This window comes from Pan paniscus, chromosome 7, assembly GCF_029289425.2.
Source record: "Pan paniscus chromosome 7, NHGRI_mPanPan1-v2.0_pri, whole genome shotgun sequence".
Classification (NCBI taxonomy): Eukaryota; Metazoa; Chordata; class Mammalia; order Primates; family Hominidae; genus Pan; species Pan paniscus.
In genome coordinates this window covers 126,640,080-126,659,751 of record NC_073256.2, presented here as the reverse complement: position 1 = coordinate 126,659,751, position 19,672 = coordinate 126,640,080, and the positions used below count along the sequence as shown (strand labels likewise).

The window sequence follows — 19,672 nt, the reverse complement described above, 5'->3', positions numbered from 1 at the left end:
TTATTTTTGTCTAGCTGGACTGGTTTGAAAGACTGGCCTTCAAGTTCTGGAATTCTTTCTTCTGCTCAGTTCAGTCTGTTGATAAAGCTTTCAATTGTATTTGGAAATTCCATAAGTGAGTTTTTCAATTCCAGAAGTTTGTACTGATTTCTTTTAAAGATGTTTATCTCTTCCTTCATTTCTTGGATTGCTTTAGAAGTTTCTTTATATTGATTTTCAATTTTGTCTTAGATCTTGTTGAGCTTCCTTGCAATCCATGCTTTGAATTCTTTGTGTCTTATTTCTGAGTGTCTATTTTGGTTAAGGACCATTTCTAGAAAGCTAGTGATATTTTTTGTCGTGTCACTACATTCACATTTTTTTATGGTGCCAGAATTCTTGCACTGGTTTCTTTTTTTTTTTTTGGAATTTTTTTATTGTACTTTTAAGTTCTGGGATACATGTGCAGAACGTGCAGGTTTGTTACATAGGTATACACGTGCCATAGTGATTTGCTGCACTCATCAACCCGTCATCTACATTAGGTATTTCTCCTAATGCTATCCCTCCCCTAGCCCCCCACCCCCCGACAACCCCGGTGTGTGATGTTCCCCTCCCTGTATCCATGTGTTCTCATTGTTCAACTCCCACTTATGAGTGAGAACATGTGGTGTTTGATTTTCTGGTTTCTTATCTAGAGATCCTGGCACTTCAAATTTTTATAATATTTTTGTGCAGATAGGATTTTTTATTTTTCTTTCTTTCCTTATAATATTATTTTTGTTTGTTTGTTTGTTTTCTTTCTCTTTCCCTCTCTAGGGGGTGTGACTATAGAGAATGCAGAGTAGGGTCTTTGGGCTTTGCTTCCATAGCCCTAAGCACTTCTGTTGGCAGGTTGTATATTGGGCTATGCAGTTTAACCTACAAGCCAGTAGATGGTGCTTGTTAGTAACAGCCAATTGCAGCCAGTGCAGCAGGGTATCTACTTAATCCTTGTTTACTGGGAGAACTCTCTATTGCCTCAGGCAAAGGGCTGATTCTTGGATTGCACAGTTGTCTGAGCTCCCTGCTCAGCCCTGGGGAGTAGGGGCCAAGATGGGCAGGACGAGACTGGGCAGATCTGCCTACAGATCCCCCAGTGGCAGGTGTGGACACCAGCGCTGAGGGAGAATCTACCTGGCAGCCACTAAATGCCCAGAGGCATACCTAAGTGTGGAGCTGAGAAACCCTCCCAGCCCCAAGTTCTCTGGACAGGGTTCGGGGGATGGCATGAGCTCCTAATCTAGGAGAGCTCCAGGTGCCTGGAGCTCTGCCTAGGCATGGAGCAGGGAGGGCCCCTCTGTATGAAAATCTGCACAGGAGATGTAGGTTAACTCAGGCTGTTGAAACAGGCAAACAGGTGCTTTGAATGCCTGAAAGTCCACCTGGGTGTGAAGCAGAGAGGGCCCCCCAACACCAGATCTATGAATAGGAAAGGTAGGACAGTTCAGGCTGCAATCTGGGCAAGGTGCTTTGAATGCCTGGAGGTCTGCTTAGAAATGGAGTGGATAGGGCCCGGCTGCACTGTGATGTATGCACAGGAAGGGTTGGGGTAGTATGGCCTTTAATTTATACTAAAAGTGCATGTGATTTTGCACATCCTCCCATTCCCATTATCTGGCAGAAGCTATCCATTGAGATATTATTATGTAACTGCTTTGCTAGCTTTTCTGGGTAACATATTTTATGTTCTTTTGAACTAGGGATTCACTCTGTGTGTGTGTGTGTGTGTTTGTTTAAAGGAAAGAAGGAGTGAAAGAGGGAGGAAGGGAGGGAGAGAGGGAAGAAATGAGGATAAAGGATTGCTATCATTAGTATTTTATGAGTGCTTTATCTCCTCAAGCATCAGGTAAGTCTGGAAGGGGAAAATTTCATGTTAATTGCTGCAAATCTTTGAGTGAAAATTCCTCAAAAGATCTGTGCATGTTTGTTTATAATTACGTTTTGTGAGATGATCACTAGTAAATATACTAAAATTCTTTTAGATAGGTTTTGTGTGTATGTATGCTTTCTCTAATTTTTTATTACATGATGCATTTTTCTTTTCCCAATAGAACCTCTGTATTACTGGCAACAGACTGAAGATGATTTGACAGTAACCATACGGCTTCCAGAAGACAGTACTAAGGAGGACATTCAAATACAGTTTTTGCCTGATCACATCAACATTGTACTGAAGGATCACCAGTTTTTAGAAGGAAAACTCTATTCATCTATTGATCATGAAAGCAGTACATGGATAATTAAAGAGAGTAATAGGTATTTTTTTTAATTTTACTTTAATATTCTATTATCTTTTTTTCTTTTCTTTTTACTCTTTCCACAGTGGTTACATCAGAGATTAATACAATAGTTCTGTCTGTATTGCTGGTTACTTTTCTTAAGATATATTAAAAATAGAATTACTGTGTCAAAGAGCATATTTCTAGTTGAAATTAAAGATAGTAGCATAGCTATCACTTGGAGAATATGGTAGTGCTTTGTTTTACCAGCTCTGGATACAATAATAATCATAGGTGAAAATGGCTATTTTAAATTGCACTTTTTCAAACTTTTTAATAGAAATAATTTTTTTAACTTTAGTTTGCTGGCTTGATAATATATTTCCATTCTTTAAAATTTTAAATATACAAAAGGATATAGAGTGAGAAGTCTGCCTCCAACACAAGCCTATGGGTCACCCATCCTCCCACTCCTCACAATCAGTGTTGTTACATTTTACATACATTCAAGCATGACACATACTTTTTCCTTTTCTTTAAGGAAAACTACTTTTGGCGGCTAGCTGCAGTGGTTCACGCCTGTAATCCCAACATTTGGGATGCTGAGGTAGGAGGATTGCTTGAGGCCAGGAGTTTGTGACCAGCCTAGGCAAAAAGAGAAAACCCTGTCTCTAACAACAATAAAAAAGTTTTTTGACACATACTTTACACAATTATACATCTTGCTTTTGTTCACTTGCAATGATAAATCTTAGGGATCTTTCCATAATGAATATATAAAAATTATTAAATTCTCTTTTATGACATCACGGTATTTTATTCTATCAACTGCACCATCATTTTAGACAATTAATCCTCTATTGTGTTAATTTAGGTTGTTTTCAATAACTTCTGTTTATATACATATTATTTCACATGTGTAGAAATATATATGAAGGATAAATTTCTAAAAGTGGAATAATTAATATTTCTTTGTAAATTGTAGTAATTTTTTCTTATGTAAATTCTCCATTTACATTTCTTTTGTGAACTGTGTGTTCAGGACACAAAGCCATAAAAGAAATACATAAGTGGCCAGGCACAGTGGCTCATGCCTGTAATCCCAGCACTTCGGGAGGCTGAGGCGGGTGGATTGCCTGAGGTCAGGAGTTCGAGACCAGCCTGACCAACATGGTGAAACCCCGTCTCAACTAAAAACACAAAAATTAGCTGGGCGTGGTGGTGGGTGCCTGTAATCCCAGCTACTTGGGAGGCTGAGACAGGAGAATTACTTGAACCCGGGAGGCAGAGGTTTCCAAGACCGGGCCATTGCTTTCCAGCCCTGGGCAATAAGAGTGAAACTACGTCTCAAAAAAAAAAGAAAGAAATACATAAGTTAGACTTCATCAAAACAGGCATTTTCTGCATATCAAAATTAAAAATTTTTGTTCTTCTAAAGATACCATTAAGAGAACAAAAAGGTAAGCCATGAACTGGGAAAAAATATTCACAGTATTCATCTTAAACAAAGGACTTTCATTCTTAGTGTATAAGGAAGCCTTACAAATTCATAATAAGAAGCCAATTTTTTTAAATGGTCAAATTATTTGAATAGACATGTCACAATAGAAGATATATGAACAGCTAGTAAGCACATCAAAAGGTAATTATCATTAGACATTAGGAAAATTAAAACTAGAGTGAGACACCCATACCTGACTAAAACTTTGAAGACTGACAGTATCAAACGTTGGCAAGGATGTGGGGCACCAGCAACTCATTCATATCTGGTACGAGTGTAAAATAATAATACAATCACTTTGGCAGACTGTTTAGCAGTTTCATATCAAGTTAAACATATACCTATTTTTAATCTTAACAATTCTACTCCTTGATGTTTAACCAAAATAAATGAATGTATATAATTTTTTGTTTTTCTGAGACAGGGTCTCACTCTGTTGCCCAGGATGGAGTGCAGTGGCACAGTCACTCAGCTAATTTTTGTATTTTTTGTAGAGATGGGGTTTTGCCATGTTGCTCAGACTGGTCTCGAACTCCTGACCTCAAGCGATGTGCCTGCTTTGACTTCCCAAAGTGCTAGGATTACAGGTGTGAGCCACCATGCCCAACTGAAAATATATGTTAAAAAACAAAACAAAGCCAAAACAAATTTGCAAACATATATTCATAGCAGGCATACTTATAAAAGCCAGAAATATCTCTAGTGTTACTGAAAAGGTGAATGGATAAGTACGTGTGGTATATTCATACAATGGAATGTTACTCTATAATAAAGTGCTAGCAATAAATAAAAAGCAATATGAATGAATTAAAAACATGTGGAGTGAAAGAAGCCAAAGACAAAAAATCATACTGTATGATTCCACATATGGAGTTCTAGAACTGGCAAAACTAATCTATGGTGATACAAATCAGAACACTTGTTATCTCTAGGGTGTAGGGAGATTGACTGAAGAAAGGCCAAGGGAACTGCCTGTATGGTGGAAATAATTCAGTATCCTCATTGGGTTTCAAAGGTGTATGCATTTGTCAAGATCAGTAAATTCTACACTTAAAACCTGTGAATTTTATTTATAAATTACACCTCAATTAAAGGAGCAAAACTGTGTCTTTTTAAAAAAAGATAAAGTTAAGTGTCTTTTAAAATTATAATCCTTTGCCCCCCACAACTGTGCCATTTTGCAAATCTATTATTCCAGGCAGTTTTTTCCCCAATTATTTGGATTACTAAAATTACTTTCTTTTATTTTAAATCAAGTCTTAGTAATTATTAAATTCAGTGATGGATTAATGAATAGAGTTAGGCAGTTAATTTTTTAAATAGTCAAATTTGGTCAGAAATGAGAAATGGTTGATTTAAAATACAACCTAAATCTTGTGCTTTAAGTTGATGTTACATAGAGGATAACTTAGATGTTTTTACACAAAGTATAGTTCTTAATTAGTAGTATATGATCCATGTGAGTCTGATACAAGTCTAAATCATGAGCATCCAAGAAGAATATATCTAGCTCATAGAAAGTTTGAAGTTGTAAAAGGTATCTTACATTTTATTAATGAAGACATTTGGTGATTTTGTTACACTTTTTAATATATCAAAAATAATTGCTTGAAAGTTTCTTTTAAAAGTATTTTGTATCTCCACATACTCCATTTAATTATGTTTATGTGTATGTGAGTCACATTTACAAATTGGCAAACCAACTAGAACATATTGTTAAATGTAAGTCATCAAGCAGTAACCCAGCAAAGGTCTGGGGGAATAGCTTGACTTCATGTAAGTAGTTTCAGCATTCAATGCATCAACATAGATCAGTATTATTTTTCCATTAAATTTGAGGTGTTTGATTATTATTTTGTGTTAAAAAAGATAACTACAATGTAGCGTAGGTGGTATTGTTGTTTTAAAAACATGATTTTCTGTACTTGAGTAAATTATTCGTACCTCTCGTTTTCAAAAGTTACTGTTGTCTCACTTTGGAAAGATTTTTTTAACTAATCTGTAGTTTATTATATTTGGCATTGTTTGGGGTTTTTTTTTTGCTTGGATGGTAGCATACAATATTAGTTTTAAAACGTATAAATGCAGTCTTAGAAGAAGGGTGCACTGATTAACTGTGCAAATTAATGATGGTTTGGAAATTATAAAAGATTATATCAACTCTTTCAGACCTCTTTAGGTAGCAACTAAGAACAGTTCACTGGGTAAGTGTTCTTTAATAGTTATTTACATATATTTTTTCAGAGAAGCAGAATAGTGCAGGAGTGAAGAACATGGACTTAGAGCCAGACTGTTTAAATAGCTTGTGACCTTGGCAAGTTGCTTAACCTCAGTACTTTTTTTTCTTACTTGTAAAATGGTGATGATAATAATATTTACAGTACTTTATTTGGTTGTTGTAACCAATGAGTTAAAACACGTAAAGTGCTTAAGACAGCACCTGACATATAGGTAAGTATAAGCTATGGTCATTATTACTATTATTATCATCATCATTATTATCAAGATTACCTTTATCCTTAGAAAATGTAACTCAGTCTGGGGTCTGGGCACGGTGGCTCACACCTATAATCCTCGCACTTTGGGAGACCAAGGCAGGCAGATCACTTGAGGCCAGGAGTTTGAGATCAGCCTGGCCAACATGACAAAACCCTGTCTCTACTAAAAATACAAATATTAGCCAGGTGGGAATGATGGTGTGGCCTGTAATCCCAGCTACTTACTTGGGAGGCTGAGGCACGAGAGTCACTTGAACCCGGGAGTTGGAGGTTGCAGTAAGAGAGATTGTGCCATTGCACTGCAGCCTGGGCAAGAGAGTGAGACTCTGTCTCAAAAAAGAAAAGATGTAACTAAATCTGGGCTTTTATTGTGGTAGTAATTTTCAGTGCTAATTATAAGTACTCATATTATTATTTTGTATAGTCTCTTAAAATAGGTAGTTTCAGAAAAATGTTAAATGCTGTAATTCATAAGGTAGTGATTGTAACAGTCTTGAAAAAGAACAGCTGGTAAGTTTGCGTGTCCTATTTGATAACTATAATAGTTATTATTGTATTCTTGCAGTTGTGTTCCAGGGCATGAGCTAATATGGTACATGTGTACGAAAGATGGCACATGGAAAAGGTTGCTTTGTTGTGGAATAGCTATTACCACTCCCCTTTTCTGTTATAGCAGTGGGTGCTCCCAAAGCATCTTACTTGGGTTTTCCTTCCTATTCCAGAGGAACATGGGCCAAGTTACTTCTTCTCCTATGTCCGTAGTCTGCCTTGACTCTGCTCTCTTTCCCTTTCCTGCTGCATCAGTCCTTGATCTCAGGGTTCCCTGACAGACCATTTTAAGTGCATCTGGAATTGTTTAGTTGTTTACATGTACAGAATTAGATTTTAAATAAGTTAATAGAGAACACATTAACATCTTTTTTCCCTGTATTACCAAAGTTAATTTTTTTCCTTATTTCTACTTTTCAGTTATTTAACATCTGTATTTTAAAATTAAGATTTGCGTTGATTTAACCTGCTTGATCTTCAGGTTAATAATCATATATTATGGCTCTTAGTTTGTGAAAATAAAGTTAATTGTTGATTCCAGACACAAAGAATTATCCTTTAATTACAGCCCTTTTACTCTTTGCTTACATGCCCACACCCCCGACCATTCCCCAGATGTCTTATAGATCCATGCTTCTTGTATTTCTATTAAGTTCAGGAACATACTGCATACCAGTACTTTCTGGATGACTTGACTCTTTCCAGGCAATCCTCTCTTCAGGCCATTTGATGTACCATTTCCAGTGGTACTTTCTTTCTTTATTAAATCTGGACTATTTGCCATTGGATTATAGGTTTTCCATCACATGCAAAACTTAAATGAGCAAGATTTTTGGTAAACCATCCTCTGGACACCGGAGGGTTCTTTCTATAGAAGATAGAAACAAACAATTTTTGCTACTGATTGTATAATTTGTATAATTGCTTAATGTAACATTACTTTTCCCATTTAAACTTCTAGCTTGGAGATTTCCTTGATTAAGAAGAATGAAGGACTGACCTGGCCAGAGCTAGTAATTGGAGATAAACAAGGGGAACTTATAAGGGATTCAGCCCAGTGTGCTGCAATAGCTGAACGTTTGATGCATTTGACCTCTGAAGAACTGGTAAGTAGTTGGAATAGTAGTGTGACTTTCCAAGGGTCCAAAAATATGTTATGTGAAGATTATGCCATGCTTTTCAAACAATATTTTGCTTTTCCTAATATAAAAGATACATATCAGATACTACTGATCTGAGTGATGTTTGAATATGGCCTAAGTTCTAATATTTATTTCTTACACTATGTAAATACATACATATATGTGTGGTCATACTGTATAGAGGGTTTGCCTGTATCTGTTTATGTGTGTGTATGTATTGTGCGCTCTCTCTCTCTACATGTATTCTTTAGGAGAATCAACTGACCAATGCTGGTAGGACAAAAATTATGTTACAATTTATTTGCTAAGAATCTACTTATCACTAAAATTTTTGAGGTGAGTTTACAATTTTGCAAGGATATATGTATCATATATAGTATAGTTATTTTTTCTTTATAATGTAATTCATTATGATGATTACAGTGACAACACAATACTTAATCATGAGGTTGAATACATTCCCACTCTCATGACGTGTAAGATCATGTTAAGAATGTGAACAAATACAGCAGTACATCAGAACTTGAAATTATGTGTTCATTTTCTAACAATGATATCAGCATATGAAAGATGTCTGGTTTATTGCCATCTTGAATTATAGAGATGAGGAAGACTGTGCAAAAATTATTTATACTGTAATGTTACTTGCATCCTAAGATAGAAAAGAAGGACTGGAATATTGAAAGTGAATGTCACTATCAAAAGGAAACATGGCTAAATAGAGAAACTAAGTTTCATGTTTGCCAGTAGTAATTGAAAATTTCAGGAATCACTGGAATTCTTATGTAGGACTATAAAACTTTGATTTCATAGCCCTGTTTACAACAAGCCATGCAGGCTGCATTGCCTTATATTCGCACATTCAGCAAGTATTATTGTATTAGGCTCTGGGGATATAATAGTGACAGTAGTGGAGATGTGTTTTGAGATTGTAGATAATTGCAGTTAACTACTTGTTAAACTCAATGGTTTCAATTGAATGTTAGTGTTTATGAGAAAGTTATTTATGCCTGAACACCAGTGTGTTTGTTAGATTTTGAGAAGACAAATATACAATCTCATCTGCAGCTGAAGGCAGTTTTATGTTTTTCAAATATTCATACTTGCCTTACTGCAGTGGTTAGAATGTCTACTCCACAGCTATATAGAACTCTCGAATGGTAAAAGCGGACATTCTTGCCTTATTTGTGATCTTGTGGAAAATAATCGACTTTTATCATTAAGAAGGATAGATTCTTTTTATTACATTGAAGAAATTTTCTTCTATTTGTAGTGTGCTGAGAGTTTTTATCATGAATGATTATAGAATTTTCTGCATTGGTGGGATAAGCCCTTCTTGGTCATGATGTATTATCCTTTTACATATTGCTGAATTTGATTTGCTCATATTTTCTTGGGGATTTTTATGTCTATTTGTGAGGACTATTGGATAGGTTTTCTGTTTTGTGTTGTTTTGTTTTTTTGCCATCTTTTTCCAGTTTGGGTATCTGGGGTAATAACTTTGTAAAATGATTAGGGAAGTGTTCTCTCTTCTATTGCTAGAAGAGAATGTATAGAATTAGTGTTAAGTCTTAAAATGTTTGGTAGAATTTGTCAGTAAAACAATCTGGACCTTGAGTTTGCTTTTTTGGAAGGCACTTAACTATGGTGCCTTAGTTTTTAATGCTTTTCATTTCTTTTAACAGATATAGGTCTAATGTGAGCATCTGTTTCCATTGCCTTTGTTTTTCAGTTTTCCATTTCTTATTTTCTGTGTTACGTTTATTATGTTCTTCCTTTTGTTTACCGGGGATTTATTTTGCTCTTTTTTTCTATTTTTGAAGGTGATACTTAGTTGATTTTTGACCTTTCTGTTCCAATGAAAGCACTTAATGTTGTACATATCCTTCTAAGCACTACTGTAGCTGCATTCTCTAAATTTTTGCCTACCTTCTTAATTCCATAGGGATTGATTTGATTTGATGCTGGGCTTCAGTCTTTTACATGGCTGATTTATTCCATGTTTATTCTTACACCTAAGGCAAAACTTTTCATTTATCTCAACTGAAAGCCTAGGATGGTTACCAGGTCTTCTCCTACTGTGTGGACTCTGAAGTCTAATTTTTGACTCCCAAGCACTTTAATACCCCAAACTCAGCTTTTTAGCCCCTTATTTGCTGCTTTCCGCTTGTCTTTTTCGACTCAGTTTAGAAATCAGCAAATGGTCCTTGGAAAGCAATATAGCATGTTTGACCCTTTTCTCTGCAATTTCCTTGTCTCTCTAATCTTGTCCTGTGAAGCACTGGTGGCCTTGATAGTCCCGAACTTTTAATTTTTTCTGCTTCTAAAGTATGAATAATTGGAAGGGGAAGGGAAGGAGAAATCTATAGGGTACTTTCTCTATTCTGCTGGACATAGATATCTCCTTGAGTCACTGTGCACAATGGCATCAACTAACCAGGAGATTGTTGGCGGTGCCTTTGCAGCCAGCCACAGCAACCATAATTGTTCCCATTGATATTTAGAGTAGAGGCAACAGCCACAACTAGGTGGTTCCATATCCCAGCTGGGACATGGACACATGTTGAGTATGTAGATCTTCTAGAACTCCCATCCATTTAGTTTCAGATTCTCTCAGTTCATTTCATTAAGTTCTTAATAATATGAGAATTAACATATCTCTGTATCTTAGCAAACTAGATGTTTACACATTTGGTCAGTTGTAGAATTGTATTTCTGCTATATGCAAATATTGTATAATTTATTACTTAATTATTGTGATCCTGTTACTCTGTGAGGTATATAAGACCAGACAGTGACCCTTGCATTGAAGCAAGGGAACATTTAAAAATTGCTGTTATGAGTTTATGAATTTTATGAATTTATGTCTACTTTAAGCTTATTGTTAACTATATTTCAATGTTTCTGTTTGGGTAGATATTTGCGTGTGTGTGTGTGTGTGTGTGTGTGTTTTAGTGGTTCTAGAGGTTACATATTTGACTTATCACCAACTATCTTTAAAAACTGTATCATCTATAATTTAAGAAATTTATATTTTCCACTCTATTCTTTGTATTATTGTTGTCTTACATTTTATATTCTATTAAAATTAATAATACCTTGTTATTTTAGCTATAGTCAGTAATTCTCTTTTAAAAGAGATTAAAAATGTGAAAAACAGGTCTTTCATTTACTCTTATATTTGCCTTTTCCTCTATTCTGCATTCCTTTGTGTTGATTGACATTTTCATCTGATGTTATTTTTTTCTGGCTTGAGAGCTTCTTTTAGCATTTTTTCTAGTGTAGATTTGCTGGTGATAAATTCTCTCAGCTTTTTTCTGCAAAGATATTTCTCTTTTCTTCCCTTCTCCAAAGTTATTTTTGTTATGTATATAATTTGGTGTTGACAGGTTTTTGTTTTTGTTTTTTTCTCTTACACCTTCAAATATCCACCATTGTATTCTGGCCTACATAGTTTCTGATGAGAAGTCAGCTGTCTTTTACATCTTTGTTCCTCTGTAAATAATGTATCTTTTCCTCCTCTGTCTGCTTTTAGGAATTTCTTTATTTCTGCTTTTCAGAAATGTAATTATAATGTGACTTACTGTGGTTTTTGATTTTTTAAAGAAAATGTTTGTTGTGCTTGGAGTTCTTTGACATTCTAAAGTGTTGGCCATTACTTATTCGCATTTTTTCCCCCCATTCTTCTTGCCCTCCTCCAGTTACCCATATGCTAGACCATTTGATATTGTTCCACAGGTCACTGAGTTTCCCTGCTTTTATGTTTTGTCTTTGTGCTTCATTTTGTAGTCACTATTGCTATTTTTCAAGCTTGCTGGTCTTTTCTCCTGCAGTGTCTAATCAGCTGTCTGTCACATCTGTTTTGTTTTTCCTTTCAGATTTGTGTTTTTATATCCAGAAGTTCAGTGTGGTTCTTTCATCTCTCTCTTTCTCAACATGGTTATGTTTTCCTTTACATCTTTGAGTATATGGAACTGTTTATAATACCTGTTTTCATATCCTTTTCTGTTGACTTCATCATTCTGTTATTTCTGTTTTTGTGATTATGATTTTATTGGTCATAGGTTTGCAATTCATTTTTAATTACTGCTGTAACCTTAAAATTTTTAAAGATGAAGAAACCCATTCCCTTGTTTATTTGTTTTACTTATTTACTTATTTTATTTTCTGGACTAAGAATCCAAATCCAGATAAAGAAAAACCACCTTGCAATGCTCAAGAGTTAGAAGAATGTGATATTTTCTTTGAAGAGAGCTCCAGTTTATGCAGATTTGATGGCAATACATTAAAAACTACTCATGTGGTAAGTTACTGATATTAATATTTCTAAAATTTTGTCAGTAGTTACTCAGATAATGATTGGTCTAAATATGTTTTTCAAAGATACTTGATTAGCAGTTACTGGCTTTGATAAGTCTCATCACTCCATAAAGTAGCATCTTTTCATACTACCACACTCAGCAAAACAGTGTTGTATAGTTTTGGTACCACTGTATATTGATATCTTTCAAGTGGTGCTTTTCTGGACAGCTTTTTAATATACAATTGTGACCCTGTAATGTATAATAACTTCACTTTTTTTTTTCATTCAACAGTATGGACTTAAGTGTTTCCTCATGTTATTTAAATGTCTGGTTTAATGGTTGGATTATGCTATGATGTTGGTCATGTCTGCATGTAGTGGTTCTACACATTACAATAAGTAATAACTTTTTTAAAGTACATTATTTATGATGATGCTATTTTTAAAAATCTCTGTCATATGAAGCCTTTTCTATTTCCAGGGATATTTATCTAATAACGAGTTACAGAATTCAAATTAATGAATCATAAGCCTCTGACAAATTGATTACCACTTATATTTTTATTAGTAATGATTGCAGTTATTGCCTGATTCACTGCATCTTCACCTTCACTTTTGTTTGATCATTATTAATTGGTGTGTAGAATAAACTTGTGCCAGTCTTTTTTTTTTTACTGTCAAGTATTTTATGTAATAACTATTTCTTTTGTGAAGTTTTTATTTGTCTTAGTGTTTCTTACCAATTTGTATGATGTGTTTTAAATTTGAATAATGCTTCTATATCAAGTGAGTTAATTTTTTTCTTCTTTTTATATTTTGGAATGTTTTTTATTTAGCTCATTAATTCATCTGGAATTTGTTTTTCCTTTTCTCTCTGGTGTGCCATATATGCATATATTTCACACCCCCCCCCAGCCACCCCCCCCCCACCTCAAAATTACACTCTTTTTACAAGCTTTGACAGATTTGTATTAAGATACTGAAGAAGACTGCCTGGAGTGGCTTGGTGCAGTAGATGTAGATTTTTTTTTTTTTTTTTAATTTAGAACCTTATTAGATATTCCTTCTTAGGGGAATCCTTAACCATTAGTTAATACTACTAAATGTGTTTCATAGAGTTGTTTATGTGAGCAGGGTGTCTCAGCAAATCAGTGGCTAATTTAGAGCTGTGCATATAGAAATTAATCTAGTGTTATTACTGAAACCAGAAGGAAATTTAGGAGACTCATTCCAAGCAAAAGCAACAGAGGAGATTGAGAACAACTTGGTCTTTTGTTTCTGTTTTTAGACTTGTGAGTCTTTGATACAGGTTTCAAAGGTTCTGTTTTCAAGAAAAACCTGAAAAATTTCTGCCAAGTGTGCCCTGATGTTTCTTTGTCATGTAGAGATTTGGGGGAAAGTGTATTCTAGCAGAATTCATGTAACCGAAGTTAAAAGTGTCATGGGAAGCTGGCTTACCAGGTCTGAGTTCTGGCCCAACATTTTACTGACTAAAAGGAAATATAACTGTTCTTCTCACTCGCTATCCCTTCCTAGTCTTTTTGGATACTTACCAGCTTTATTTAATGGCTGAACATTAGTACTCAAAGAAGTAAAATGAGCATTTCTAGGTTACACCAGTGTAGATAAATGAGGTGGAATGGCATAGGACCAATGGCTAGGCAGAAGTACCATTTGAAACTGTATCAAAATTAAATATTTGCTTTTACAATTAATTTCTATCTCTTCACTGCTCTCTTGTTCACCACACTTTAACACCAGTAAGTTCTAAAAAGCACATGTATGACATTTTACCAGTGTCCTCAACACCTACCAAATGTTCTGATTCATAATAGATGCTTAATATATTTCTTTAGAATTATCTTTTAGTGACAGTCATTAAATTAAAAAAATGGTTTTAGGTCCATCTTGGATCTCAAGAAATGAATATCTTTCATTTTCCCGCTTCCTCTTCAATTACTCTTCTAATTGAAGAGTAAGCAGTATTCTTAATCAGATTATTATATCCAGGCTGGGTACCGGTCAAAACCCAAGATTATTGGAGCTGTTTTGATTTTTTAGGAGTTTTACTTCCTAGATGTTGTTTAGTTTTGACATAATCCCATACATGATTCCCTGAATTGTGATAAATAAGAGCTATCACATAGCTGCTCTTCTTTTTATTACCTTGGGTTAAATTTTAGAGAACCAGTTGCAGACGTGACTGATAGAAGGCTGTTGAATCTGACTAACTGGAGATTATTTGTTCTAATAATGAAGAATCTGGTTGTTCTTCTTAACGTTATAGTTTTAGGTGCTATAACTCTTAGATACTGTTTTCTGCCAAACTTTTATAAGGAAGGCAGCTATATCTTAGGTATCATAAAATGCTGTGGTTTAAACGTAGCTTCCCTGAGAATTTCAGTTCATCTTAGTACTCCTAAGTATTGTTGATCAGTAGTTTAATGTTGGTCACTAAGATACCCCCAGTTTATGATACCTTTCTTCATTTCCTATGTTTGAGCATGTTAATTAAAACCAAGCAATGGCAAAAGAAAACCATTATTACTGATACATTACAGTACCAAAGCTTAGTGGATCTGCTTACTAAGTCCTAGAATTTAGCAGATTTAACTATAGTCACAGGCAATGTTAAATCAGCTCTGGCTGCCCCTGGAGGGGCAGCTGAAACCTCTTCTTTCCTGAGGCCTCTAGCTCCTTATAGGAAAAAGTGATAGAACTGAGCAAAATACACCGATTTTTCTTACATTTACCAATCAAATGTGACTTCACTCCTCAGGAATTTATAAAAGCTAGAATGTTATAGCAGTGGATCTTCTCAGTGTCGTAGATGGAAACATCAAGAGTGGGGAAGAAGTCCAATATATAATAAAAACAGACAATCTTTCCAGCTTCAAAGAAATTCCATATTTCATCTTCTTCATTTTACAGATTTATTAAGACAAGCTGAGATAGATGGAGTTTATATGGGATCAAAGCGAGAGTCAGTAGTAGAAACTAGATCTCTCGGGCTGCCAGTATGCTTTCCATAATTTTCCCTAAACAACAGGATCATAAATTTCTATTTGGAGTTACTAAGCTACTGCAGTTAGTACTTACTTCTGAATACAGTTAGTCTTCTGTGTTCCTAAGAGTGTGAACAATAGATTTCTGTGGTAAGCAGGTTCTAGCCTCAGTAACTTAAGAATAAACAAATAATCCTTCACTGTACCATAGCTTTTATAGACAATATTTGATGAGTCATTTCCAGTATTTTGTACATACCGTTTTAACTATTTAATCACATTTCAGAGTTTAATTGCTGGTTTAACTTCAATTAGTGTATAATTAAAACTAAAGATTCTTATCTTTGTTTCAGTTGGATTTTAAACCAAACTTTCTTTTTATAATTATAAGCCCTTTATGGTAGAAAAATTTTTATTTCTTTGGATATATATACAATCATGGGATTGCTGGGTCAGATGATAATTCTGCTTTGAGTTCTTTGAGAAATCTCCAAACTACTTTCCACAATAGCTAACTAATTTACATTCCCATTAGCAGTGTATAAGCATTCTCTTTTCTCCCCAATGTCACCAGCATCTGTTATTTTTTTACTTTTTAATAATGGCCATTCTGACTCATGTGAGATCCTAAATACTGAGTACATATGGACACACAAATAAAAACAACAGACACCAGAGCCTACTTGAGGGTGGAGGGAGGGAGGAGGGTGAGGATTGAAAAACTACCTGTCGGGAACTATGCTTATTACCTGGTTGGCGAAATAATCTGTACACCAAACCCCCATGACATGCAATTTACCTATGTAGCAAACTTGCACAAGTACCCCTGAACATAAAATTTAAAAATTATAAGCATTTTGATTTTTCTATTACTAATTTTTATAAATATAGACAAAAATGCAGTGAAGTAAAAATGCATAAACGTATATGTAGAATGGATACTCATACAATGTTTGAAATTTGAAATTACCTTACATGGGAAGGTTAGTATATGTCCTTAGAGTTTTAGAAAATAATGCTGTAATGAAAAGGTCAGAACTCTATGTTTTAAATGACAAATATCCCAAAATAAGTTTCCTTTAAAGACATGGACATTAGGGTTAGAATTGCCATTTTGAAAATAAAATGTTAAATAAATAAATGAAGCAGCACAATAAAAGAAATATTAAATATCAGAACTGAATATTTAATATTTCTCTGAAATATTAAATTGGTCACTGAAGTGTAAAGCACAAATCAGAATTCAGATAGAATTGAAGATGAATTATTTTTACTTCTAAGAGCTATGCTGTCAAAATGTTAGCCTCTGGCCATATGGTGACTATTGAGCAATTGAAATGTGGCTAGTCTGCATTGAAATGTGGTATAAATATAAAATACACAACCAGATTTTGAAAACATGAAATACATAAAACATAAAATATTACAAATAGCCGGGCGAGGTGGCTCACGCCTGTAATCCCAGCACTTTGGGAGGCCGAGGTGGGCGGATCACGAGGTCAGGAGATCGAGACCATCCTGGCTAACACAGTGAAACCCCATCTCTACTGAAAATACGAAAAAAAACAATTAGCTGGGCATGGTGGCAGGCACCTGTAGTCCCAGCTACTTGGGAGGCTGAGGCAGGAAAATAGTGTGAACCTGGGAGGCGGAGCTTGCGGTGAGCCGAGATCGCGCCACTGCACTCCGGCCTGGGCGACACAGCGAGACTCCGTCTCAAAAAAAAAATTATTACTAATAAATTTTTATATCAATTTTCATGTTGAAATGATAATCATTTGGATATGTTTCATTTAATAAAATATGTTATTAAAGTTAATTTATCCAGTTTCTTTTAATGCTTAAATATGGCTACTAGATAATTTAAAATTATGTATGTGGCTTCCATTTTATTTCTGTTGGACAACACTGATCTGTATTAATCAAATTATATAGACTTGAATGACCAGAAGGTGAAGGGATATTTTTAAGTATTAGATTATGATGAATTTCTTAGATCAGATGATATTCATCTGTTGCTTAAGACAGGGGTCCTCAATCCCCTGGGCCACAGACCTTACAGGTCCCTGGCCTGTTAAGAACCTGGTTGCACAGCAGGAGGTGAGCAGTGGGTGAGCTCCGCATCCTGTCAGATGAGCAGCAGTCTTAGAGTCTCAAAGTGGCGTTATTGTGAACTGTGCATGCAAGGGATCTAGATTATGCACTCCTTATGAGACTAATGCCTGATAATCTGAGGTTTCATCCTGGAACCCCCACACACCCCTGCCTTTGTCCGTGAAAAAATTGTCTTCCATGAAATGTGTCCTTGGTGCCAAAAAAGTTGGGGACCACTGGCTTAAGATATAAAATTGAAACACCTGAAATAATATTTGTAACTTTTAAATAAACTCATCAAGACAGGAGGAAGAGTTACAAACAGAAAATAATTCTTTTAAGTTAATGTCATTATGAAAGGAAGTAGGAAAGGCAAGTGCTGTACATTGTTAATCCTTTCAAGAGGATATTAAGGATAGGATCAGAAGTTATTAGAGCATTTATAATAGTGTAAATAGTTATAATATTTAAAAAACATTTAAAAGGTATCTAAACCAGTGGTTTTTGGTCTCAGGACCCCTTTACATTCTTTTTTTTTCCCTCCATATTTTATTAAACTATTTGGAAATGAAAAATTTAAATTATTATAAAAAACAGAATTATCCATTACAAAAAGTCATTCAAAGTAATGAATAATCAAGTAATTTCATGTAAACGGCATTTTTACGAAACAAAATTGTTTAATTACTAACAATTCATTTGTAATTAAAATTAATGTTAGAAGATTTGAGATTTATTTTTTAATTAGGTTAAACTTTGTCCTTGCAATTATGTTTCACTGAATAATTAGTATTCTTAGCAAGCCTTTTAACCACCCAATGGGTTTACTTTGCCTGTCTTTACCTCCTTAAGCTTTTTGGTGTACTTAATTTTTATATTTGGATTATATTTATCAAAACGTATCATATTAGAAATTAAGAAATTTTTTAAATATTCATTTTAAAATAATAACCTATTAACATAAATAATATTTTCTAATGAAAATTGGGATATTTTCCAGAGTAAAAAAAAAAAAGTAGGAGGAATGTCATTGTTTTACATTTTTGCAGATCTCTCTAATGTCTGCATTAATATAGTTGAATCCTTATATCTGCTTCTGCATTCAATCTCTTGCAATATGATACTGTAGTTGAAATATATTCAGATTCCTATAGATATATAACTGGAAAGAAAGGGATACTTAATTAACATTTGCAGTTAATGGTGAGTTTTTTCCTTTGATATTACACCAAAATTTGACATGCCCATTTCTTAAATATTAGTTGCAATGTAAACTTTTCATGCTCTGTTACTTTAAAATCAGTTGGTTTTTGAGACACTTTGAATGGATGTTTTTACCCATGACGATAACTTGGAAATATTGCTTCTCAGAGTTATGCAGACTTTCCAAATGCTAATCTATTTCATTATTCAATATAAACCGATACACACATAAGCATTTGTTAATATACCACTAATCTCACCAGAAAAGTGTTTAAGGATTGGCAGGCTATTATCCTCATGGTGATAAATATGAGTTCTTCAAAATTCTAAGTTTTATTCAAAAGCTGAAATTTTATCATTGGCAACAAATACTTTTGGGTGTTCTCCTTGAAGTGACAGACTTTGGTCATTTACTTTGGAAAAATGTTTGCCAAATCTCAATTCAGAATAACCATAGTTTGTCGACTGTTGTTTCAGGTAAAAATGATGTTCCATGAAAAAACAGCCATTTCAGTGTTTGCAACTCAAACGATTCCCAAGTGCTTCCCAAGTACAACCATGGTACTTTAGTATGCAGCAGAAGTGCTTTATGTGTACTTCCTATTTAGTCATGCAGAATACTAAAAAGACATATACTCAAGAGTCAAGATTTAATAAAATTAATCATTTTGACTTCTTTCTCAAGGACATTTTAAAGTGAAACTGGCCTTTTCTTTACAGTGAGTACGTGGCAGTGAAGAATGTAGCAACTTCAAGTAATTACTAGTATGTGGTGCTATTATTTGCAGTAATTTATGCTATCACTCCAGCAGTTTTACCTACTTTTCCTTTTGTACCATCCATACAAATTTAAAAATAGGGAGAAAGCAATTTACATCCTAGTATTATCATGAAAATAGTTTTAAGCCTATGGACCCCCTGAAGATGTCTCCCAGCACCCCCCTCCCCAACCCAATAGGGTTCTGCATATCATACTTTGAGAGTGGCTAAGGCAGAGATTGTGTGTATATGCCACTCACACAGTAACAGCACTAATTCTTAGAAAGTTACAGAATAATAGTTACGTCAAGAACTGTGAAGGTTCTGAGATTTTACCCCATTTACAGGCTAACAAGTTAACCTGCCAGTTTAATGGAT

General features: G+C 34.6%; 1 protein-coding gene across 1 annotated transcript in view; it reads left to right on the top strand.

The window, feature by feature from the left end:
- Positions 1–19,672, top strand: part of NUDCD1 (NudC domain containing 1) — a 91,780-nt gene that overhangs the window by 51,236 nt on the left and 20,872 nt on the right. Inside the window, exons 6-8 of the mRNA XM_003821755.5 lie at positions 2,073–2,277; positions 7,750–7,894; positions 12,108–12,233. Coding sequence (XP_003821803.1) covers positions 2,073–2,277; positions 7,750–7,894; positions 12,108–12,233 — 476 coding nt within the window. The remainder of the gene's footprint in view (positions 1–2,072; positions 2,278–7,749; positions 7,895–12,107; positions 12,234–19,672) is intronic.